Source organism: Miniopterus schreibersii (genome assembly GCF_964146895.1).
Source record: "Miniopterus schreibersii genome assembly, chromosome: 1".
Classification (NCBI taxonomy): domain Eukaryota; kingdom Metazoa; phylum Chordata; class Mammalia; order Chiroptera; family Miniopteridae; genus Miniopterus; species Miniopterus schreibersii.
Genome location: NC_138101.1, coordinates 103,958,334 through 103,982,970, shown reverse-complemented (window position 1 = coordinate 103,982,970; position 24,637 = coordinate 103,958,334). Strand labels below are relative to the sequence as shown.

Below are 24,637 nucleotides of genomic sequence, written 5' to 3'. Positions count from 1 at the left end.
TAGGGATAGCAACTGATATGGAGAAAATTCTGAGAACTCCTGCAAATCAAAATTGATAAGCACCGCAATAGAACAACAGACAAAGAATAACAACCAGACAATTAATGGAGAAGAAACTCAAAAAGCTAAGCAGGATTTGAAAAGATGCTCAAACCAAACCAGTAACCAAAGAAATGCAACTTAAAATGACAAAAAAAAAGTTTACTTTATATGTGTTAGTCTGGCAAAAAAGAGACGGTGAGTAATAGCAAAGGATGGCAGGGATGTGGGGACAGTAGAACTCTTGGCACTGGTGAGTGTTCAATGCTGCACCACCTGAGGCAGCAGCCTGGACACCCAGGGAGGTAATGATGCACTGCCCTCTGACCAGCAGAGCCTCGCCTGCAGACACATCCCAAACGCCTTCTCATGTGGGCCCACGGGGGACATGTACAAGGATGTTCACCAGGGGAGTATTTAGGTAAAATGGGGGGCGGGGGGGGCGGAATTCCACATTTAGAAGCATTTAGAAGCAATGAACTTCATGTACTCATGGCAACATGAGTGGAAGTTTAACAACAAAGTGCTGAGTGGGAAAAATAAGACAGAATGAGCTCTATGACATCATATCATTTATATAAATTTAAAACAACAGCAATACATACTTTGAAAGAAGACATACAAACAAGAAGGCTGTATTCTAGGCAGGAAAGGAATGGAGAGAGAAAAGGTAAATTAAAAAAATAGCCTGGCCGGGCGTGGCTCCGCAGTTGAGCGTCGACCTGGGATCCAGGCGATTGGGGTTCGATTCCCGGTCAGGGCACATGCCCGGGTTGTGGGCTTGACCAATGACTCTCTCATCATTGATGTTTCTGTCTCTCTCTCCCTCTCCTTTCCTCTCTCCAAAATCAATAAAGATATATTTAAAAAATCAATCAATCAATCAATCAATCAATCAATAAACAAGCCTGGCCAGAAGTGGCTCAGCAGTTGAGTGTCGACCTAGGATCCAGGTGATGGGTTGCCCTGGTTGCGGGCTTATCCCCAGTCGGGGGCGTGCAGGAGGCGGCCGATCGATGACTGTCATCATTGATGTTTCTATCTCTCTCTCTCCCTTTCCTTTCCTCTCTCTGAAATCAACAAAGATATATTTTAAAAATAAATAAATAATAAATAAATAAACAAACAAATAAATAAAAATAAACAAAACAAGAAAGGGGCTTTGGGTGGACTGATGCTGGTGATGTGCCAAGAATCAGAAGTGAAGGGATTCATATATTTCCATTAGTGTGGCCTAAAATCATATTAACATTTTAAAGTAGCCACACAAAGACCACTAGGTTTCTTTTCCTGATATTCCTACCACCCTTACCCAATACCTAAACAAATGCTTTTTTAGACCTAAATGCAGGACTCCACACTCAGTCTTAGTTCATTTTGGCATATTTGGTTTATTTTTTTCTGGCCCTGGGAAACTATAGATCCTGATTCTGCTATCCATGATGCTGGCTATTCTTTCTATCTAAATGGTATGCAGAATTAAGGTCCATGTGACATCTGGATTCTCCGAGTTTTTCTTATTCAACCCTTAGTAGGTAGACACTGTAGGTCAGACCCTATACCAGGTATAAATGTGTAGGGTCTCAAGGTCTGGGCAGTTCTAAATGCTATTCTTTCTAAATGTTAAAATGTAGCACAGTATTTTGCAGACCAGCTGTAAACAGAATGAGTTTGACAGGAACTCAAAGGGATAAATGTAGCCAATTGCAAAGAAGAAATCAAAACATAATTGAGCAAATAGTGTATTTAAGCAATGGCTAAGCCTCCCTTCTGGGAGACAGAGCTTTATATATGACTACCCCGTCTCCTTTACTTGCTGCAAGTAAATAAAACTACCTTGCAACAACCATGTCTCATTCTTTAATAGAGCACCCCAAGCAGCGAACCCCATGAGTTCGGTAACAAGCAATACTAAAATGTAAAGAAAGGGTCCCTGTCCATAGTGAACTCACGCTCTAGAGATATGAAAATCCAAGGTTACAATGTGCCAGCACTATTGCTGCAAAGCAAGGGATATGGGAACAGAGGGAGAAAAAGCAGCCAGGTCTCTCTGGGGATTAGGAAAGGGTCCCAGAGGGAGCCTTTAGAACTGCATTTAGAACTGCCCAGATCTTGAGAGTCCTGACTATTCCAGAGTGACAGAAGATAAAATCAGGCAAATAGGTAAGAGCCAGATGGGAATTTATATTACATCCAATAGGATAGGGGTTGTAGAAACTGAAGAATCCAGAGCAGGAAGTGAAATTACATAATTCACATCAGAGATCACTATGGTGGCCAGTGTAGACGATGAGACCAGAGACAGGACAGCCAGTTAGACAATGCAGTCATCCGAGCAAACAAGGAGAGCATCCCAAGCTAAGAAGACTAGGGAGGCTTTCTTCAGTGTGCTATAAAAATGATCATAAACTTGCAGGCTTAAACAACATTTATTTCTCACAGTTCTGGAGCTGGAAGCCCAAGATTAGAGGACCAGCATGGTTAGGTTCCTGGTGAAGGCCACCTTCCTGTCTTACACATGGCCATCTTCTCTCTGTATTCGCAAATAGTGGAGAGTAGAGAGAGAAGCAACTCTCCTGTGTCTCTCCTTATAAAGAACTAATCCCATTCATGAGGGCACCACCCTCATGACCTAACTACCTCCCAAACCAAATATCACATTGGGGATTAGGGTTTCAACATATAAACTTTGGAGAAACACACATTCCATACATAACAGAAAAAAACAGGAAGAATGGATCTATGAAAAACTTAAGAGGTTGGATCCATTGGATTCAAGAATGGACTAGAATTGAGAGAGACATGGGAATAAGGAAAAGAGAAGATTCTGGAATAATTCTTGGGTTTCTGGTACTGGTGACTTTATGGCACAGGGTGCCCTACCTGGGTACACAGAGCACTAGAGAAGAAGCAGGTATGGAGGGAGGAGGGGGAAGAGGTGGAGGTGGGGAGAAAGGGCAATGCTGTCTTTAACTCTGGGCACGTTGATTTGAAATGTCCAATACTAATGATTCCCCAGGTGTGGGGTTCAGAAGACAGGTTAATGGCTATGGATATAGACAGAGAGTCAGAGAAGAGTTCCCAGGGGAAGTGACAGATGAACTAAGAACCCAAGTATGACAGAGAGAGAGCCAGGTGACAAGAAAGGAGAGAGTGTTTCAGGTGGAAGACAATGCAGAGAGACAGACCCCAGCCTCGGGGGCTTGGCCTCTGCTCTGACCGTCTGGCCATCATTCGGAAGATAATGAAGAAAACGGAAACTCCTGATAAATTCAGCACATAAATTTCTGCGTGTCTCTGCCGTGAGTTCCCAGGAGCACTGGCAGGGAGAGAACGTGGCTGGCATACAGGGGACCAGCCTTGGGGACAACCAAGGCAGAGGTATTTTCTTGTCAACCTTGAGCAGCGAGGCAGCAACATAAGCAAGAACAGCTAAAGCTGCTGCAAGAATGAATTTCCTTTGAAACAGCACAAGTGAAAAACAAAATCCTCTTAACCTAGTGACAGCTCCTGATGGAATAAAGCATTTTCTCTGAAGCTACCCCCAAATCAACAAAACCATAATTAGGATTACTAAGTGAATAGATCAGAATTCCACAGAGAAAATATTTACTCAGGCAGAACCTCCTTGATTCAGTAGCTCTTTCAATTAATTTTTTCTAAAGTTTTGGATTTCCACTGACTAATCTACTGGTATTTAGAAGGATTTGTAAACCACTTGCTAAGTAGTTAAAAAGTATGAAATGTCTTTGCCAGAAAGCTACTTGGGGACCTTTGCAAGAACACACGAAGGGGAACAAGGTGTCCGAAGTGTTCCCTCACAGCCAACAGGACACCACTCTCTCCAGAGCTAGATCGCCTCCCACTGGAGTATTCCTGACAACCTGTCCCACGCAGCCCAGGATTGCCCCATGCCTTGGCCAAGTCTAAAGTGGTGGTTGCTCCTGCAGGAGGGATAGAACATGGATGAAAACCTTCCTCTGTAGAACTGAGGGCTCCATTTGGACGATTAGAGCTTATAGGGATTATGCAGTGAAAATGGACTGTGTCACTTTGAATGTGATACTGAATCAAGCCTGGGCCACATGGAGCACTAAGATCTGTTTGGATTACACTGAGATTTTTACTGGCAAAATACCCGGGAGAACCCTTGGTGTGGAAGGTAAGCCAGGCTTTACCCAGATCCCTAACCCACCGACTACCACTATCTCCTGCCGCACTGCGTCTCCCAATATGCTCACACACATTCCCACCTGCATGGGTCACTTCCTCCCTCTTCAGACTCACCTGGCCCTGGCTGTGCCCTCTGCTTTAAATGTTCTTTTCCTTAAAGAAGGGACCGTTCAGACTGAAGACCTCGGTGTAGAGGTACCCAGTGTTTCACATCGCCCAGGCCTGCTTCTCTTCCAGTAGGAGCCTCTTATCTGCCCTTCACCAACCTTGAAGCAAGACTCAGCATTCCTCTTTTTTCCTCCAAGAAAATCCACTGCACAGAGTAAGAAACTGATTTTGTTCTGAAGTTTCAACAGGGAAGACGTAGTGGAGGCTCACATCGCAGAGCACACAGCACACTGAACAGAAATCCCAGTTAGATATCTTCACTGTCCCTGCGAAGTCTCTCCTCAGCCACACAGTCCCGCCCCCTTAACCACAAAGCGTCAGTCTCCACTCCCACATCCCCCTTATATTTCCCTTTCTTTCTGCAGAGCAGTTTAACTCTTCCCTGCCTTGCTACCAATTTTGCAGTCTCCCTCCCACGACCCCACTTAACTAACAGTCTGAGCTCCATCTCTTTAGAAGGCACTGGGGAGTGATAGATAACAAACACCATTTCCCCCATCATACCTTTCCCGAGTGAATGAGCGCCACGGCTCCACGAGGAGCCCAGTTTGAGGCCCGGCTGAGCATAAGTGAACAGCTTTAGTGGTCACTCCGGCTGCAGGAGCTTTCGGAAGCCCCCTGGCACTCCTGTCCAGACAGCCTGGGAGACACGAGGCTGCACTGAGGTCCTTCTGAAGACCCTAGCAGAAGCAGTTCCACCCAGAAATAGACTCAGGCCCTGCATATGCGCACACCTCCCAGATCACAATAAACAGCAGCCTGGGCTAAAGCAAGAAAGTGGAATAATCCATCTTTACAGGAAAAGGTGTCCATGCTTCAATTGAGCAAGGGCAGTTTCTGCAAACTATAGAATCTAAAATCACAGGACATTTTTTATGGGTGATCACTGGGTTCCCATGTGCCTTGGACAAAGGAGACAACCGCATCCTTTCTCTCTTCTTCAAGCCTTGCCACGCTTTTCCACCTGGGAAAGGTGGGGTTGCCATGCTGAACCAAGTCAGGGAACACTCCTCTCAGTGCAGCTTCTTCCACAGGGCCAGGACTGACAGCTGCTGGCAGTATCGTTAGCTGAGTCTTTAGTGTCCGTTTGTACCCACATTGCCCGGGAAAAAATAATTAGCACCCTCACTCCATGGAGGAGAAGAGAAAAATGTATCTAATTGACTGGGGCAGCCCCAGGCAGATGTCTCATTTCAGAACCCTTAGGGGGGGGCTCGCTTTAATGGCACTCAGATCTAACCCTGTGACTTAGAGTAACCCTGGGATGAGCGTGCAGAGCAGAGCTTTGGAGTCCTGGCTGCTGGGAGTGTCTGAACTTGCTATGCCAGCAAGAGACAGTGAAGAGCAAAAACCAGAGTAGTCTGTAGGGGGACTTCTGCATTACAGTAGACCCTGTTCACCCACAGAAAATAAAGTCCAAGACCCCCAGTGAATGCTTGAAACCACGGATAGTGCTAAACCCTGTACTATATACCATGTTTTTTCTATACATACAAACCTTTTCATCTAAAGGAAGCACTTTATGGTTTCTCTTTGACATATCCAAATTGCCAGCATCACTACTCTTGCACTCTGAGGCTATTATTAAGTCAAATAATGGTGACTTGAACATAAGCACTGAGATACTATGACAGTAGATCTGATAACCCAGATGGCTACTAAGTGACTAAAGGCCAGGGAGTGCATAGAGTGTGGATACGCTGGACAAAGGACCCAGTTTGGACAGACCAGGAAGGCATAAGATTTCATCACACAACTCAGAACGGTGCACAAAACTTATGAATTGTTTATTTCTGAAAGTTTCATTTAATATTTTCAGACCACAGTTGACTGCAGGTAACTGAAACCACGGAAAGTAAAACCACAGAATAGGGGGATGCTGTACTGGAAACTTTGGGAATACTGAAAAGGGAAACCCTTGGAAGGATTGAACTTCCTGCCATTCAGATGGGTGGGGGTGCAGAGCTTTCCTACACTGAGATTTTTTTTGGAGCATTTTACATGGAATCTACCAAGTTGAATGTTGTCAGATATTTACACCAATATTTACATTGATTAAGATATGCATCTGACAGATTATGCTTTCCAAAAATGGCCACCACAATATCACCCATCCCACATGTCCCTCTGTGATGCAAACTTGCCACACCCCACCAGGAGGTGGAGCTTATTTGCCCCTTGTATCTGAATCATCCAATGTCTACTTTAACCAGCAGAATACAGCAGAAGTGATATTGTGCCAGTTCTGGGCATAGCTTTTAACTGTCCTGATAGTTTCTGCTTCCCAACTCTTGGAACGCTTGCCCTTAGGATATCCCTTTCAGAACCCAGCTTTGTGTTAACTATATTTTCTTATTTTCTGTTTTATTGATGCTCTGGTATTTGGGGTCTTGATCCTCCAAGGGTTAGCTAATTTGTACAGCCTCTCTTATGAGTGTGTCTTTGATGCACAAATGTTATGCAAAGAGCTGAAGTTTGGGAAAACCTCAGCATAATGCTTGCCGATTCCAAAGAAATAACTGAAAGGCTGTGAAAGATATGGGTTTACTAGGACTTACGTGCACACTGGGGGTGGCCAGCTGGTGAAGTTTTTCCTGCACCCCAACTTTTCCAGCACAAGGTTAAAGTACAGAAAGCAAAGAAGAACAGGGCATGCAGGGGGAGAGGGATGTATTTGCTAGCAGAGTGAGATTGAAGTGCTGTTTTCTTGACTGAGGCGTTGACCAGACTCCCAAGTTCTCACAGTTCACTTCCTGATGTCCTTCATTGTCTTTCCACAGGGTGGGAGGGGGAGTTGGAGCATGGGAAGGGGCCCATGTTCTCACATACTATACAACAAACCAACCAATCCAACTTCCAACCATCTCCTCTATCAAATTCTCACACACCAAACCAATATTCCCCCTGACCTAATCATCTCAGGTACCAGACAACAAAGGACCACCCCTATAGCCAGAGCCTACAAAAATTATTCAAATTATCCAATCCTAAACTTACTCAGCCTACTATCCTGCCTCACCCTTCCTGCTAAAATTCCAATAAAGAGCATGTTCTCCTCCCCACCCTTTCTGCCTCCTGAGTGACCCCAGTACTTCCTCGGGTGGCCCTGCATGACGTTTCTAGGAACCTAGAGTGGGTATAAACTTCCTCCCTGACAATCATTTCCTTGTCTGCATGTCTTACCATACCTGATTGAAACAAATCCTGGTACAGCTACCATGCTTTGAGAAGTCCAAGTCACGTAGAGAGGCCACATGAAGGCACGACAGCCAGTAACCCCACCTGAGCTCCCTGACAACAGCCTGTGTCAGCTGCCAGCCATGTGAGTGAGCCCTCTTGGACATTCCACACAGAAGACCACAGCTCCAGCCAACTTCTGACTGCAGCTGCATTGGAGACCACCAGTGAGAACCACTGAATAATAAATTGTGTTTTTAACCACCCTGTCTGGGATGGTTTGGTACGCAGCAGCAGACAACCAAAACCTGCATGATGTTCTTTCAGTGGAGGGTCAGCTCCTGTAGTATTAAGTTCCCATGAATGGTACAGTAGCTCCTTGCTATCAGAGATTGAGCATCCCCTGGAGGCTTGTTACAAATGCAGAATTTCAGCCCCATCTCAAACTTACTAAGCCAGAGTCTGCATGTTAACCAGAGCCCCTAATAAATGCACATTAAAGTTTAAGAAGCACTGCTGTAGCAAATATTGACTATACTCTGCCCAGTTCCCTGTGAATCCTTTAAATGGTTCTCTGTGCTCCTCCTGAGCTTCTGTCCAGCTGCTTTACTTCCGAAAGCTTGCACCTGTGATCTTCTTCAGACATTGACCTTGGGTTCCTGGAGCTACTTTGCCTGTACATGCAGACAGTGTCTGGGAGTTTATGTCCCCTGAGGAAGCCCACATGATGATCGCAGTATGAAAGTCCAGTTCTCTTGCCTCGAGGTGGAACAAACTTTTAAAGTGTAATTTTCTCCAGTGTTGTCCAGGATCAGTTTGGAACTTGGACTTTGCCTGAAATTTCGCTCTTAATTCACTTCCTCCTCCTCTCTGTCCTGCTTCCCCCAATCCCTTTCCAATTTCTCTTAGAGGATCTTCCTTAATCAGTCTCAAACACATGAACCTTCATCTCAGGGTCTGCAACAGCACATAGGACAGGTAACAGGAACATTTCACCTAATCGAAACTTAGCATTGCCTATCATATCCTAGTCACACAGGTCGTAGACACCGCTAACACACTAGAAAGACAGGATTGGGTGGGGAAAGGGGTGGGAAGGAAAAGGAGACAGTGAAACTAGACAATGCTTTTGAAGAACTTTGCAATAGAGAGAAACTAAAAAAATGATGCAGTAATTGGAGAGAAATGAAAGTGTGTTAATTAAGTTACTGTGTAACGCATTACTCCAAAACTTAGCAGCTTAAAACAAGCATTTACTATCCCATGCAGCTTCTGTGGGTCAGGACTCCTCAGGTTGGTCCTGGCTCAGAGTCTCCCATGAAGTTGCAGTCAAGATGTCAGCCAGGGCTACAGTCTCACTGAAGGCTTGAGTGGGGCCACAGGACCTGATTCCAAACTCACGCAAGTGGCTGCTGGCCAGAGGCTTCAATTCCTCTCCACTTGGGCCTCTCCGTAAGGTTACTCATGGCATTGCCTCCTCTAGTGAGTGATGAGAGAGACAGGTGTTTGCCGATGTGTAGGCAGGAACCGGGAAGGTCATACTGCTCACAGCTGGTAAAAATCCTTAACCCTTGGGAGTGGGATTGAGGAGCACAAGACATTGGAAGGATGAAGACAGACTTTCATTTTATATGCTTCTGAATCCCTTCTGTAATTTTAAAACATTAAAGGAGAAAGCTTAAATGAATTGCCAGTAGTTCGTAATGAATAAAGCTAAGTCCACTGCAAAAATATCTATGAGGAGAAATGACAAGGATAGAAAATTTGAATTGGGTCATAAAAAAGTAATGTGGATGATTAAAAAAATATGTGGATGATCTTAGAGGCATGTATCTGCCCCATAAAGGAGTTCTGGAAGCACACTGTGAGCTCTGGAATTGCTGCTGACCCCACGCGGGGTGGGATTCCTGCCTCCACTAAGAAAGCCCAAAACATTCCGGGACCCCTTTTTCCCCTTTTGTTTGCCCGACCACCATAGGAGGACATCAGCTCTGACTAGCTCTACACGACCGTCTTTCACCATCTGTCTGTCTGGGACTTGACTACCAGCTTTCTGGTCTCATCTTCCTAAATACCTCAGGTTCCTGCTTCCTCTGGCATGGCATGACCATTTGCTTTGCCTGTAGGATCCTGACTCCTCCAGCAGAGACAACAGCTGAAACAATTCAGCCCCCGGTTCCAACATCAATCCCTAAAAGTAAGAACAGGTGAGAGGTTTAGTCTTGCTCCAGAAGTGCACCTGCCCTCTGCAGGTGGCCCTGCTAGAGAAATAGCCACATTCCCCAAGTTCAAGGGGCAAAAGACCCATCTTGAGCCTCACCCCCTCCCCCAACAGTCTCTGGAGCTGACTGCCAGGCAGAAGGGTGTCAAAGGCAACATCACTCTCAGTGTGACCCTTGGCTCAGAAGCCTCCTCTCTCCGCATGACAGGCACGCAAGGCCCCTCCTCATACACCGGTAGGGCGTGACTCTGGGGGAAGCAGGGACTACAGAGGCTTGTGGAGATGCCAGCACCTTAGAGATCTGCACCTGTCTCAGGATGGTAAGAGAACAGAGGACTAGGTGGCCAGAAGTGAGAGCCACGTGACATAAGGAAAGTACCCAGAGATTGAAGAGCTGGTCAGGTAGGACTCAGCCGGGTGGTTTCTAGTGCCCCCTTAGACAGGGGCAGAGGAGCCTCCGCAGGGTCCCTGACTTAGATCCGTGCTCTGAGCAGTGCCGGTCCACAAACGGCCTGCTACTGGTTCTTGATGACTTACACACAGAAACTGAGAGTGATTTTATATCTGTTGAATCTTTTCAAATCTTGTTTGCATTTCATGTGGATTTTTTATTTCACATTCCTAGTGATTTGTTTTTATTGGATTTTTATAAAAGAATTGGTTTGTTAAAAGAATTGGGTAATTAAAAACCAATCCTGCAGCACAGAAAATTTACAAAGCCCTGCTTTAGAAGGTCCCACATATCACAAACACACAGAAAATAAATGATTACGGAGCACATGGGACCTGATGCTCACACTAGCAGAGTGCAGCCTGCAGGTAACACCATCAGGCCTCCGGAAACGCCGCTCCTCAGCTTTTGCTCAACGTCCTCAACACAAAAGGCAACTCTGTCTGAGTGCTTCTAAGCCTTCTGGGTTGTGCTTCTGCCAGCATCAGAAACAACTCTGCTTCACAGAGAGAGGAAGATTTGAGTGGCAGAAGCACTTAGGTAAGAAAAAAAGCACATTAATTAACTTGTCAAATCCTTTTTCTCGGGTAGCATGAATGCAGTAGTTTCTCTTTTTTAATATGTTTTATTGATTTTTAGAAAGAGAGGAAGGGAGAGAGGGAGAGAGAGAGAAACATCAATCGGCCGCCTCCTGCACACCCCCTACCAGGGATGGAGCCAGCAACCCGAGCTTGTGCCCTGAGCAGGAACGGAGCTGGCGACCTCTCAGGTGCATGGGACAAAGCTCAACAACTGAGCCACACCGACCAGAGCAGAGTCTTCACTCCCAGTAGGGCCACATGTCCATTCTCGTGCTTCTCTTTGTGCTCCAGTTCGTGGTCTTGACAGTTGCACATGGTGGCTAAGGAACATTGTACAATATTAACACTTTATTTTACCTTTTAATCTGCACATATGTAAGTAGAGAAGTAACATGTGACATTAATCCTTTATTCACATCACTGCATGAATCTGGATATTACTTTAAGACACAGTGAAATTTACAATGTAAGAGGTAGAAATTTATATTGTGAAATTGAAACATTTTGTAATATTTTCTGTAATGATAATTTGTCTCATGCAACTCCATTAAAATATATGAACAGGATATGTACAATTCATGGTTCACTTCCAAATTTAAATATTGTTTTTAAGATTTTGATGACAATCTCACTTATTACTAAAACTTTCTCCAAGTTGAAATTAGTTTTTAAAACCATCTAAGCATTACATTGACTCAAAAAAGATAGTCTGATTTATCATCAATAGAATATAAATTGGCAAACATCTTGATTATAAAACATAAGTATCTTTGCAATAAGGAAGGCAAAAAAATTAATAAAAAATATGTAATAGTTTCTGATTTATGTGTATATTGATTTTATTACTTGTCCAAATATCACCAATCAATCAATGGGATATCCAAATTTGTGTAAAAATAATTCAATTCTGTTATCTTTACCACATTGCCAATTTCCATTCATATGAAAATCATATAAAAAGTTTTTTAAAGTGTATGTGGTTTTTATATGAAAGTGTGGACCTCCATTTAGTATAGGGGCCTGCTTAGAGCTGCCCTGCTAAGCTAGGCCAGAGCTGCTGCCCACCAGCCGACTGAACATGTGACATTAATCCTTTATTCACATCACTGCATGAATCTGGATATTACTTTAAGACACAGTGAAATTTACAATGCAAGAGGTAGAAATTTATATTGTGAAATTGAAACATTTTGTAATATTTTCTGTAATGATAATTTGTCTCATGCAACTCCATTAAAATATATGAACAGGATATGTACAATTCATATGTACTGTTAGTGAGTTCACTCCACATTTTAATTCACTAAGAGAAAGAGAGCATCGGGTGGGTAGAGAAGTGGCTTGAACACAAACATCAGAAGGGAGATGTGCTTTTTAGAAATAATAGACATGGTTTTTTATTTGCAATTGATCCCATGTCCCATTTATTCCTCAATCAACAGAGATTTTTGCCTGGCTTTGGCTTAAGCCACTGTATGTATGACTGACAGTGGATGTCTGTAAGAGCCACCTTCGTCAGTGACCCTCCTTTGTTGGTGTCCCTTCTTTGACCTTGGAGGGACAGGATCTGAGCCCTGCTGAGAGGCAATGCCTCTGTCCCAGATGGGATCACTGCTGCTGGCCAAGGGCAGGAGGCAGACAGCTTCCAGTCATCCACATTGTCCACCCTGCCCCGTACTGCAGGTGGAGACCTCCTGCTGACTGAGAAGACCACAGTTTACCCCAGGACCTCTGGACCATGAGCCCTAAGGGAAAACTCTGTCACTTACACTATTTCTCTGCTGAGAGGCATTTGCTTTGTTTCCAGGGTATATGTGTGTGTATCCACACACACAGGCACCATGCATGGACCTCTATGATCAGTGCTGCAATAGACAACTCTTGTTCAAGGGCCCTAAAATGAATGCTTTCATTTCTCTGGAATATATTCCCAGGTGTGAGATTGCAAGGTCAAAGGGCATATGTATTTTTAATTTTAATGGGGTTTTCCAGATTGATTTCTAAAAAGGCCATAATAATTTACATCTCTACCAGCAATGATTAAGAGCACACTTTCCCCCCACATGCAATAGATGTGAACAATCTTTTTAATTTTATCAGCCTGAAGCGTTCAAGCTAGTGCCTTATTAGTTTAATTATTTTAATTCTGAATTCTAATAAATTTGAAAATATTTTCATAAAGTTGGGTATTTTTCTTCTCTGAATTGCCTATTCATATCGTTTTGTCTATTTCTCCATTGGGTTGTGTGTCTTAGCAATTGATAAGAGCTCTTTGCATATTATAGCTATCAACCTGTTTATCAGCTGCATTACAAATATTTTTTTCCAAATCTAATGCTTGTCTTTTGACATTGCCTACAGTATCTTTTGCCTTAAAAATGACTTAAATATATGTTTATATATGTAAAAAAGGCAAAAATATCTATCTTTTTGATCTCCTAGATTTCCAACCTTGGTTGAGAAGGTCTTCTAACCTCTTGTTTATATAAGACCTCCTTGCCAAATTTTTTTTTTTATATATATCTTTTATTGACTTCAGAGAGAGGTAAGGAGAGGGAGAGAGAGAGACAGAAACATCAATGATGAGAGAGTCATTGATCGAGCCCACAACCCAGGCATGTGCCCTGACCGGGAATCGAACCCTGATCGTCTGGATCCTAGGTCAACTCTCAACCTCTGAGCCACGCCCGGCCGGGCCTTGCCAAAATCTTTATTGAAAAATTTTATAGATATGAAATAGTGCACATATTTTTATGAGTCCATGAATTTTCACAAGTGAACATACTCAAGTAACAGGGACCCAGATCAAGAAACAGAACACTCTCAGCACCCTAGACTCTCTTTCGTGTACCCTGCCAGTCAATACCCTTCCTAAAGATGAACTTTGGCTGGCCAGAGGGACTCAGTTGGTTGAGTGACATCCTGTGCACCAAAGGGTTGCTGGTTTGATTCCCAGTCAGGGTACATACCTGGGTACCTACAGAGGGCAACTGATTGATATTTCTCTCTCTCTCTCTCTGTCTCTTTCTGTCTCTCTCTGCATGTCCTCTGGTGAGAATTAAAAAAAAAAAAAAGATTAACCTCTACCCTGACTTCTAACATCATAGGTTAGTGTTTGAACTTTGTTTAAATGAATCATCATATGTACTCTTTTGTGTCTAGCTTCTTTAACTAACATTATGTTTGTGAGATTCATTCATGTGATTCGCTCATTCTCATTGCTGTGTGGGATTCCTTTATAGAAATTACCACACTTGATCTGTCTTACTGTTGATGGGCATGTGGGTTGCTTCCAGTTTGGGACTATTACAAATCGTGTTGCTATAAACATTCTTTTACATATTTTTGGTGAATTTATGTCTGCATTTCTGTTGGATATTTGCCCAAGAGTATAAATGCAGGGTCACAGGGTATGTGTATGTTCACTCTTTTGTAGATACTGCCAGTTTTCCAGATGGTTGTACCAATTACACCCTCACCAGTAACGTAAGAGATGTTTTAGTTGCTCTATAACCACCCAACATTTGGTTTCATCTGACTTTTTATTTACGGCATTCTAGTGACTATATGCTAGTGCTGCACTGTGGATTGTTTTGCGAGATTTTTAGTATTTTTTACATTTTAAGTCAATCCATCTGGAATTTTATTTTTGTATATGGTAAAATAGAAGTCCACTTTGACCCTATTCCAGACAGCCAGCCAGATGTGCCAGATTAAACAACCTGTCTTTTGCCCTGATGTCTTGAGGAATAAGTGGACATGTCCCAGGTAGAGTGGAGCCGGGGAGAGCACTCCAGGCTGACGGAGCTGCGTGAGCTGCATGGGGGCATGAGGCAGCATGCCGTGGCTAAAATGAAAAGTGTGCCTTAGCAGGAGGCACAGGAGGGCCTTGGCCGGTGTGGCTCAGTTGGTTGAGCATTCTCCCATGCACTGGAAGGTTTTGGGTTAGATTCCTGGTCAGGGCACATACCCAGGTTGCGGGTTCGATCCCCGGTCGGGGCGCATACGGAAGGCAACTGATCGAAGTTCCTCTCTCACATCGATGTTTCTCTCTCTCCCTCAGTCAAGGATAAAATTTTTAAAAAGGCACAGGAGGGTTGGCAGAGAGCGATCTTACCATTCTTGCAAGAGGACCCAGGCTCAGGGCTGCTGTTGAATGAGATCATCAAAGAAAAAGGACCCTCTCCACTTTGGATATTTGGGAGCCTTCTTTGAGATCCTCATTTTGAACAGTGTGATTATCAAAATGTTACTCATAGGGGAGGGTTAACAGAGGCACTTACAAATATTATTTCATTTAATCCTCACAATGATTTCGTGAGGGAGGCACTATTAACCTCGATTTACAGATGAGGGCATAAGGCTCAGAGAAATCGAGTGGCTTGTCCTCAGTCACACAGCTGATAAGAGCTGAGACTGGACCCAGGTCTGCCTCCTTCCTGAGTTCCTGCTCTTCCTTCCCAACACCGTGCTGGCACTGGCAGTGGACTGTGAATGGGGCTTCCAGTCACTTCCCAAATAATGGAGCGTGTGAGGAAGCAGAGACTTATAACCATTATTTCGGGCCCTGCAAAAAGAGCCTGTTAGTGGCTGTTTTCTCTTCCCCAGTCACACGGAGTGGTTGATTTCTTGAGAAACAGTCACTGTTTTAGGCAGAAATGAACTGTCCAGCTGAAAGGCATGCAGAGTCAGACTGGGGTGACTGCTCTTGGGCCCATGGACAGGCTGTGTGGGCCTGTGGGAAGCAGGGAGCAGTTCACTGGAAGCAGCAGAGTATGGTGAGAGATAGCACAAAGCTCCCTCTGTCCTCCACCCCTTTCCCGCACACAGTTCTGGGTTCCACAAGGTCCAGCTGCTCTTCTTTTCCCAGTTGGGAGAGATACACGTCCTACATTAGCCCCCCGGGAACCTGTGCTGTCGTGGGCAAGTCTCTGTTCCCCACAGCCAGGGAGATGTGAATACTCACTGACGTGAGCACGCTGGCACTCAGAGACAGAGGGCACATACAGTCTCCACCCTGACAGAGCAGAGCCAAACACCCACCTGCAGAGAGCCTGCCTCCTAGAGCATGAGAAACCAGAGAGAATCAATCTAGCTCAGGGTTTCAAATTATGCAGGCAAGTCATTCTGCAGAGGGAAGTCACACAAATAATAAAGCAACTTCCCACCACGGGGAAGATTCGAACTGCTAGAGATAACTGTAGAAAAGTACACTGAACTTAGGAGGTGCAATCAGTTCCCTCTATCAGATTTACAAAGATTTAAAATTTTGATAATACCCAGTGTTGATGGGAATGTAAAGATGTGCCATTTGGCAGAAAAATAAAGAATTACAATTTCTGGGAAAGGTAACTTGGCAATATACGTAAAAATGTTAAATGCAGCTACCCGTAAACCCAGTGATTCCACTCATAAAATTTTACAAATATATGTTGATATAGATGTACACATGCCACAACACAAAAATAGCGATTAAGGAAATTCATTGCAGCATTTGTTTATAATGCCATAAAATTAGAAACAACTAAAAAATATCCATTAATAGAAAACTGGCCAAATAGGAATATCCATTCTATGGAATATAAGCCATTTAAAATGATGAGGTGGACCTCTATATCCTGACACGAAAATATGTCCACAATACATTTTTTAATTGGAAAAAATAGTAAGGCCCAGAAGAGCAAATTGTTTTCACCCCATTTGTGTTTTAAAAAGCTTGTTTGTATATGCACAAAGGATGTCTAGGACGTATACAAGAAACAGTTATAGGACATAGTTCTGAATTGAAAGAGGAGAGGGAGGGAAAGAGAAGGGAGATGAATTTGTTACTCAATAACCTTCTGTACTATTTGACATTTTTACAACAGCATGTGTTAACTGTATAATAAATTATTTTAACTGAGATTTTAAAAAATATATGAGGATTTCCTGTATGGTTTCACTTAGAAAAAGAGTTCTGCCACTAAAAACTTTGAAAAAATGTATGCAACCCAACCCTGTTGTACTAATTGCCAGGAAATTTTGTGCACCCTTCCAGGTTATCTGATTCTACAGTAGTTTCCACCTTTCATTGTCTTTGAGTAGGTAAGTTGTAGAAAACTGAAACTAATACAAATCATTCTTGTCCAAAGCAATGCAAATGAATTTTGTGGGGGAGGTGCAGTTGATTTCCCCCACCATGGAAGAGGCTAATTTTGTTTTAATTAACAATACTGTGTCTGGTCTTTGTACTGTCTTTTGAACAGATTTTTAACACATCACTGGTTCCTTCATTGACTAATAAACAAAATCTGACACGTGTTCACTTTATATTTTTAAGAGTTATAATTTTTCCGTTTAAACAATTATCTTCTAATAAAGTGGAAACAATGAAGGCCAGTTGAGGAAAAGATTTGCCCCAAATTAGCTGCCTATGGTTGCAAACATAGTACCAATCTCCAGCCCTCAAATTTGTTGGCTATTTTACCTACATCATAAAGTAACAAGGATTGAAACCCTTTTCCAATTTGGAACACTTCCTCCGTATAGAAATATGGTTAATTTAGGGGTGCTTTCTCCCACATAAATGCAGACCACCACCGCCAAACGGGGACGCGCACGCTCCCAGCAAGGCCGCCGGAGGGCTGGAGAGGGGGCGCCGCCCCCGTGGCTCCCGCGGTGACCGGCAGAGCGAGCTCCAGAAACCGCGCGCCGAAGGCGGAGGCGTCCAGCGCTGGGTAAAGGGTTCAAGCCCAGGGAGGGAGGCGCAGCAGCCATGCTCAGGGAGCCCAGCCGCCGAACCGGGCGCCTCCGGGAGCACGGCCCTGACTGGGTGGGGTCCGGTTAGGCTGCCGGGGGCGGCGGCCTCTGTGCAGAGGTTTGAAAACAATGGAGCGCAGACGCGGCGCCCGGGAGTGGCACGGCGGCCACGGCACGAACCCCGGGAGGTAAAAGGCCGGGGCCTCCGAGGGCCGACCCGCTGAGCTTTAAAGCAGTACCACAGGAGGAGGACCCGCGCCGGGCTCGGGGCAGCGCCGTCCCGCCTCGCCCCTGCGGTTCCCGGGGTGGGCTCGCGGCGCCTCCGGCGGGCGCCAAGCTGCTCTCCCGGCGCGGGGGCGGCGGGGCGGGGGCGGCGGGGGCGGCGGGGCGGGGGCGGCGGGGGCGGGGGAGGCGGGGGCGGCGGGGCGGGGGCGGCGGGGCGGGGGCGGGGGAGGCGGGGGCGGCGGGGGCGGGGGAGGCGGAGCGGCGCTCCCAGCGCGCCCCCAGCTGCCCCGCTCTCGTCCCCCGCGTGCGCCTGGGCGGCCCTGAAGGCCGAGCTGAGTTCTCCAGGCATCTCGGTCACCGAGAGATCCCATCCCCATTCTGCAGGTGAGGAAACCTAGGCTCATCGATGGAGCCTGACCCACCCACCCGCACTAAGAGTTTCTGGGACCCCGAGGCCCACGTCTCCGGTGCTCGGCCCCCGCTGCCTACAGACTCCTTGCTTGGCCTTAGAGGATCTAGGTGGGCCGCAGACTCAGTGGTCTGAAGTGCATCCCAGGCGCCCTCCCGCCCGGTGTCTCGGAGCCGGCGTGCTCTGCCCTGGGGCCTGGCCTGCGTGTCCAGTGGTGTCACTCCTATGGGCTACGGAAGGGAGCTCTATCAATTTCACTGGAGGGAAACCTGAGAACAAGCATTAGCAGTGCCCTTGGCCGTGGCAGCTCCACTGTGTGATTTTATCCTAAGAAGACAGTTAAGAAACAGCAAAGATTTTGCTTCATCCCCCACTGTATATTGCCAAAATTTGTCATCAGTCTAACTCTCTACCGGTAGGTTAAATAGAAGTCTATGCAGCCATGAAAAACATGCTGGATAAGAAATGTTGGTGCTATATCAAAATGTTCATTGTATTGTTAAGAAGAAAAAAAGTTACAATACAACATATACAATGATAAAATTCCATTTCTGTGAAGAGATACGTCTTTGTGCACACAATAAAAAAAAATGTCTGCAAAGATATACACACAAAAAAAGTTACATTTAGTAGTAGGATTAAGAGTGATTTTAAAAGTACTTGTACCTTTATGTATTTTCTAAATGATACACACTGAGTTTGTACTGGTTTTATTTTTTTAAGCAAAAACACCCAGTGTTCACTTACCACACCAGGAAGGGTAGAGCAGCCTAAAGAGTTGGATCAAGGAAGTAGGAAAGAGACTGCTACAGGAATCATAGTCACCAAGAGTTGCTCCTTCTTAAGAACTTGACAATGATACCTTTTCCAAATTGTTGATTATAACACAATTTGCAGCATGCCCCAACTGATGGATCATGCATTTGGCCACAGATAAGGAGCTCTGCAAGAAAAATTGCTGTTGGGTACCTACTCAAATTGTAAAATAACCCACTGATATGACAGATCGTTGACAAACATGCCTTAAGTAATGTGATTCCTTTCTTGTAACTAGCCCCATGCAAATTGACTAGAGCACATGGAGCGACTTAAAAAAAAAAAATTATCTTTATTGTTGAAAGTATTACAGATGTCCCCCTTTTCCCTATTGATCCCCTTCACCCTGAATCCACCCCCCCCCCAGGCCTTCATACTATTTTCTGTGTCCATGGGTTTATGCATATATGCATATAAGTTCTTTGATTAATCTCTCCCCACCCCTGCCTTCCCACTGAGATTCCTCCGTCTGTTCCATGCTTCTATGTCCCTGGATCTATTTTATTTATCAGTTTATTTTGTTCATTAGATTCCACATATGAGTGAGATCATGAAATACTTGTCTTTCTCTGACTGGCTTATTTTGCTTAGCACAATACTCTCCAATTCCATCCATGCTGTCCCAAAGGGTAAGAGATCCTTCTTTTTTATAGCTATATAGTATTCCAGGGTATAAATGTACCACAGCTTTTTTATCCATTCATCTACAGATGGACTCTTGGGCTGTCTCCAGATCTTATGTATTGTGGATTGTGCTGCTATGAACATAGGGGCGCATAAATTCTTTCTGGTTGGTGTTTCGGGTTTCTTACGACATATTCTTAGAAGTGGGAGCAGTGGGTCAAATGGCAGTTCCATTTTTAATTTTTTGAGGAACCTCCATACTGTTTTCCATAGTGGTTGCCCCAGTCTGCATTCCCACCAGCAGTATACTAAGTTCCCCTTTCTCCACATCCTAGCCAACACTTGTTTGTTGGTTTGTTGATGGTAGCCATTCTGACAGGTGGGAAGTGATATCTCACAGTCATTTTAATTTGCATCTCTCTGATGATTAGTGACTTTGAGCAATTTTTGATATGCTTCTTGGCCATCTGTAAGTCCTCTTTGGAGAAGTGTCTATTTAGGTCTTTTGCCCATTTTTTAATTGGATTGTCTTCCTTTTGTTAAGTTGTATGAGTTCCTTAAATATATTTTGTATATTAACCCTTTATCAGATGCGTCATTGGCAAATATGTTCTCCCATACAGTGAGTCTCTTTTCATTTTGTTGATGGTTTCTTTTGCTGTGCAGAAGCTTTTTATTTTGATGTAGTCCCATTTGTTTATTTTCTCCTTTGTTTCTTTTGCCCTAGGAGATGTATCTGCAAACATATTGCTACAAGAGATGTCTGAGATTTTGCTGCCTACGTTTTCTTCTAGGATTTGTATGGTTTCACATCTGACATTTAAGTTTTTTATCCATTTTGAGTTTATTTGTGTGTATGGTGTAAGTTGGTGGTCTAGTTTCTTTTTTTTGCATGTACCTGTCCAATTTTCCCAACACCATTTATTGAAGAGATTGTCTTTACTCCATTGTAGGCTCCTGCCTCCTTTATCAAATGTTAATTGAGTATAATGCCTTGGGTTGGTTCCTGGGTGCTCTGTTCAGTTCCACTGATCTATATGTCTGTTCTTGTGCCAGTATCGGGCTGTTTTGATTACAGTGGCTTTGTAGTATAACTTGATATCGGGTATTGTGATTCTTCCAACTTTGTTCTTCTTCCTCAAGATTGCCATGGCTATTTGGGGTCTTTTTTGGTTCCATATAAATTTTTGAAATGTTTGTTCTAGATCTGTGAAATATGCTGTTGGTATTTTAATAGGGATTGCATTGAATTATTGAATTAATAGATTGCTTTGGGTAGCATGGACATTTTAATGATATTAATTCTACCAACCCATGAACATGGTATATTCTTCTACTTGTTTATGTCTTCCTCTATCTACTTTTGCAACATCCTATAGTTTTCTGAGTACAGGTCTTTTACCTCTTTGGTTAAGTTTATTCCTAATTATCTTAATTTTTTTGTTGTAATGGTAAATGGGATTGTTTATTTAGTTTCTCTTTCTGAGAGTACATTATTGGTGTATAAAAGTGCCATCGATTTCTGGGTGTTTATTTTGTATCCTTCTACATTACTGAACTCATTTATTAAATCTAGTAGTTTTTTATGGAGTCTTTACGATTTTCTATGTACAATATCATGTCATCTGTGAATAATGACAGTTTTACTTCCTCCTTTCCAATTTGGATGCCTTTTATGTTTTCTTTTTGTCTGATCACTGTGGCTAGGACTTCCAGTACTATGTTGAATAGGAGTGGTTAAAGTGGGCATCCCGGTCTTGTTCCTCTCCCACATTGATGTTTCTCTTTCTCTCTCTGCTCTCTCTCTCACTTTCCCCCTCCCTTCCACTCTCTCTAAAAATTAATGGAAAAAATATCCTCAGGTAAGGATTAACAACAACAACAAAAACCTAAGATGTCACTGTGAGACACTTAGGTAGGTCTAAATAAATGAAGGGGCCTACCATAATCTTAGATTGGACAACTCAGTATTGTAAAGATGTCAGTCCTTCACAAACTGAAACTGATCAAAATCCCAACTTGTTTTCGTTTATTTGATTTTTATTTGAAAATGTATGTGGGAATGAAAAATGACTGAGGATAGCCAAGATGCTCTTGAAAAATAAGGTAAAAGATTTTATTTTATTTTTATTTATTTATTTTTTAAAATATATCTTTACTGATTTCAGAGAGAGGAAAGGAGAGGGAGAGAGAGAGAAACATCAATGATGAGAGAGTCATTGATCGAGCCCGCAACTGGGCATGTGCCCTGACCAGGAATCGAACCCCGATCGCCTGGATCCTAGGTCGACGCTCAACCGCTGAGCCACGCCCAGCCGGGCAGGTAAAAGATTTTATGTTGTCAGATATCAAGATAGTGAGGTGCTGGTATGGGAATAACAAATAGACCAAAGGAACAGAATGAAGAGGCCCAAACAGATCTACACATATATAGACACTTGATATTGGACAGAGGTGGGAAAGCAGAGCCATTGAAAAATGACCAATAAAAGTCACCGGGTCATTTGGGTATCTATAAGGGTTCCTCCCACAATACACAAAAAACAATGCTAAGGTAGATTAAACATCTAAATATGAAGTGCAAAGCCATACAGCTCTGAGAAGATAGTATAGGATAATATCTTCATGACCCTGAGTAGGGAAATAATTTTTTAAACAAGTAACAAAAAGCACCAATGATAAAGGAAAAAGCAACAATAAAAAGGAACAAACTACATTAAAATTAAGAACTTTATTCACTAAAGATATTATAAAGAGAATGAAAAAACAAGTGGTAGGGGTTGAAGACAAGATATTTGCAACAAATAAAAACTTTGTCAAAACGACAGTGGGACACCACTACACACCCTACAGAATGGCAAAATTTTAAGAAACTTTTGGTGTTTGTGTGTAGCAGCAAGAACACTCATATACTGCCAGTGGGAGAGTAAACTGGCATACCACTTTGGAAAGATGTCTGATATTATCTAATAAAGTTGAGGGCAGGTGTATTATATGACCCAGAAATTTCACCTTTAGTTTGCACCCTAAAGGAATTTCTGTACGTGTGTATCAGCAGTTTGTACATAGCAATATGTTGTACATAAAAAAAATAAATACCACCAAAAAAAAAAAAAAAAAAAACCTGGGAAAATTCCATATGTTTTATTCATAGTAAAATGGATAAATAAATTTTAGTGTTTTCATTCAATGGAATATTACATCCATGCTGAGCAGCCAAAAGACAGAAAAGGCCACTGCACACTGATCTATGCAGACATGTCTGTCCTCCTTATAGTGAAAGAGTGACAGATCAGCAGGGCTGAGAAGAAAATTACAGTAAGTATATTCTCAGGAACTATCCATAGCAATAGCAGGGAGTGTTTGGGCATTGTCAACATGTATCAGACACTGTGATAGGCTCTTTTAAGATGCCTCTACTTCCCACAACCATTTGGTAAAGTAGGAATTATTTTGCAGGTAAGGAAACTGAGGGATAGAAAAGTTAAGTGACTTGCCTGAGGTCACACAAGTAGTGGATGACAGAAGTGGAGTTTAAAACCAGGCATTGGCCCAACCGGTGTGGCTCAGTGGTTGAACATCGACCTATGATCCAGGAGATCACCGTTTGATTCCCGGTCAGGCCACATGCCCAGGCTGGGGGCTCGATCCCCAGTGGGAAGGGGGGTGCAGGAGGCAGCTGATCCATGACTCTCTCTCATCATTGATGTTTCTATTTCTCTCTCCCTCTCCCTTCCTCTCTCTGAAATCAATAAAAACATATTAAAAAAATAAAAGAAAAAGAGGTATCAAATCCCACATTCGCTCCGTTGAAGTAGGAACCATTGGTTGCCTTGCAGTAACCATTCACCACCTCTCCTTTCTTTCAGAACCCTGATTCTGTACTGACGTACCCCTCCTCTGTGCTGTCACCCTAGGGATAGCAGAGCAAAAGATGTAACAAGCCCAAGTCCCTAATGACTCTAGAGCAGCAGAGTTAGACATTTTTGCTTTTTTATTTTTATTTTTCCTTTATTTTAGTTTGGAGAACAACTCTTAGACTAAGTGATTGTAGAGCTGTTAAAGTTCTTGAATCAAGAAGGAAATAGGGTTAGAAGACAAATTTTCCATTTCCTTCCAAATGTACACTGCAAGTATTATAGAACCCCAATCAAATGGGTATACTGAAAGGTTAAGGTCGATGGTGCCCGGGCAGCCTAAATAGCCATCTCAGCGGGTGAATAAAGAAAAATTGAATCTATTTAAGAGAAAGGGGCTGGGGATGGGGATATCCAAAGAGAAGGGCCAAACAGCACTGAGTCAAAGGGTATTGGGTCCATGGATGGCAGCAAAAATATACTTAGGACAGTGAAACAAGGAAGGTGAATAGAAAAAGTAACAGGAGAGCCCAGGCTGAGCTACTTGGGTTCACTGAGAAGTCAGAGAGTGGGAGGGGGGCTTTGGATGCAGGTTCAAGGGATATACCTGGGATGAGCTGCCGCTGCCTATTGCTCCCCTGATTGCAAGTCTCATGATGTCTCCCCAGAGGGAAGAGGGGGGAAGGAGATGGCGCTGGTGTGCTCCCCTGGTGGGGAGCGTGCACTGGGTCATTTGTCCTGAGCATATTTATCTCTTTCTTGTAGGTAGAAATCTTAGGGGTGGTCTCAGGGGAGTGTCTCAATAGATATTCATCAGCTTTCCAAGTGTGCCCTTTTAGGGTTGTGGTCTCCATCAGTGGGTTGGTGCCAGGGCAGGGGGTCATTAGTCAATGTAGCTGGTCCTGCGGCAGCCATGGGGTGCCACTTGTCTGGTTTTGCTGTTTTTCTGGGCCTGGAGCTGAAATACAACTGAGGCCTAGATGTTATCTTTAGGGAGGAAATGCTCAGGGAGTCTAAATCACATGACCAGTGATATGCTAGGGGAGGATAGGTTATCCTGGGGACCAGGTTCTTGTTTTCCCAGTTTTGCCCCTTGCTAGGCATCCAGGGCTTTCTGCCCTAGTGAGTTTCTGTACCTGAGTTTTCTGTACCTGGCCT

The 24,637-nt window shown here is 43.7% G+C and overlaps 1 protein-coding gene across 1 annotated transcript in view; it reads right to left on the bottom strand.

Annotated features, from left to right (window-relative positions):
- Positions 1 to 10,866: 10,866 nt before the first annotated feature.
- Positions 10,867 to 24,637, bottom strand: part of BBS4 (Bardet-Biedl syndrome 4) — a 158,720-nt gene continuing 144,949 nt past the window's right edge. Inside the window, exon 16 of the mRNA XM_081130023.1 lies at positions 10,867 to 11,130. Coding sequence (XP_080986149.1) covers positions 11,015 to 11,130 — 116 coding nt within the window. The 3' untranslated portion in view covers positions 10,867 to 11,014. The remainder of the gene's footprint in view (positions 11,131 to 24,637) is intronic.